The 1,400-nt window shown below is 32.6% G+C and overlaps 1 protein-coding gene across 1 annotated transcript; it reads left to right on the forward strand.

The window, feature by feature from the left end:
• Nucleotides 1-774: 774 nt before the first annotated feature.
• VCUG_01219 (uncharacterized protein) lies at nt 775-1,398 on the forward strand (the record flags this gene model as incomplete). Its single annotated transcript, XM_008076046.1, has 1 exon — nt 775-1,398. A coding segment is annotated over one exon (624 nt), but the record flags the coding sequence as incomplete, so codon positions are not given.
• Nucleotides 1,399-1,400: the final 2 nt, after the last annotated feature.

Genomic DNA, 1,400 nt, shown 5'->3' on the forward strand with positions numbered 1-1,400 from the left:
TCAAACAAAAGTTAAAAGTGCAGATATGTTATTTATTTCATGCATTTTGATTAGACGTGGTGGTGTTCATAAAAACAGCCAACTAAATAATGATAGGGATAGAATAAATAAAAATAGAATGAAAATATTGTTTGTAAATAGTGGCTGAGAGTGTGGCAGAAAGAATGAGCTGCACAACAACTTTCGACTCTTCATCCAGTGCAAAGACATGAAACAAAATTTTTTATTTTTCTCGAAAGGTCATATTTAGGTTTCACAAAACCGATTTCTGAATATTTGAGTTGTATTTTTATTTGTATGAATACATGATACAAGAGAGTGAACATAACACTCATTGCCAATTTAGCAATTTTCTAGTAAATTAGATTTATCATTTTTCCTTTTTCGCTAAAAGTTATTTATTTATATTCTCACATCACAAAACATGAACAAACAATAACATTTACTCAATACCGTTGCTGAATGAGAATTATTTATTAGTTGCTAGCATGGTGGTACTATTTCTAAGAAACATCCTTCTATGCTGTTGTTCTTCTCTTTTAAGAAATGATTTTTTGACGTGTAGAATGCTGATTTAGTCCAAGTTATCAGTAAAATACACCACGATTTACATTCTACAGAACAGTAATGTACGCATATACCAAAACACACAGAATGGTATTTTTACATCGTTTATGACAGCATTTCAAGTGTCAATAGACATACCATATCTCGCATTACTGTCATGTCTATCAAAAAATTAGAACTATTTAATGTTCAGCAGCGTGCCATCCCATGGATTGTCTTTGGATTATCTTCATTTTTTCTTTGATCAGGGCATCTCAAGGTGGTGCACGAGACTTAGCAAATGTGGCGAATGCATACGGTGAGAATAGCAGAGTAGATGATGAAAATGATTATGTGTGGAGTACACATCATAACACACCAATAATGGGTAACATAGCGCGTATGACAGAATTAAAGAAAAGACATAACAATATGTTAGAAGGTAAAGCAAAATATAATAGGATATATTACGCATTATTATCTTTTGAAGATGCTTTTAGAGATTACAACTCTAATGAAGTAGAACAAATGCTTGGAAAATCACAAAATAACGAATCACTAAGATTGTACTTCACCGATCTAAGAAGTAAGATGTTGAAACTTGCACGAATATTTCGCAATTCGCATATTTTAGTGTTTAAACAAGCCATTCGAAAAGGAAAAAAACACGAAATAGCACGATTAAGCACGGAATGCGAGAAAATTATGAAAGAACAGCCAAGGTGCTATTACGTACAGAAGATGGATGAGATGCTGCATGAAATACTTCAAATGAACATTAAAACGGGTAAGTACGCATTTATACATGATCTTATGCATGTATTCGCTCGTCTTATCAGTACGAAGGAATGTGA

The sequence above is a fragment of the Vavraia culicis genome (genome assembly GCF_000192795.1).
Source record: "Vavraia culicis subsp. floridensis unplaced genomic scaffold supercont1.17, whole genome shotgun sequence".
Taxonomy (NCBI): domain Eukaryota; kingdom Fungi; phylum Microsporidia; family Pleistophoridae; genus Vavraia; species Vavraia culicis.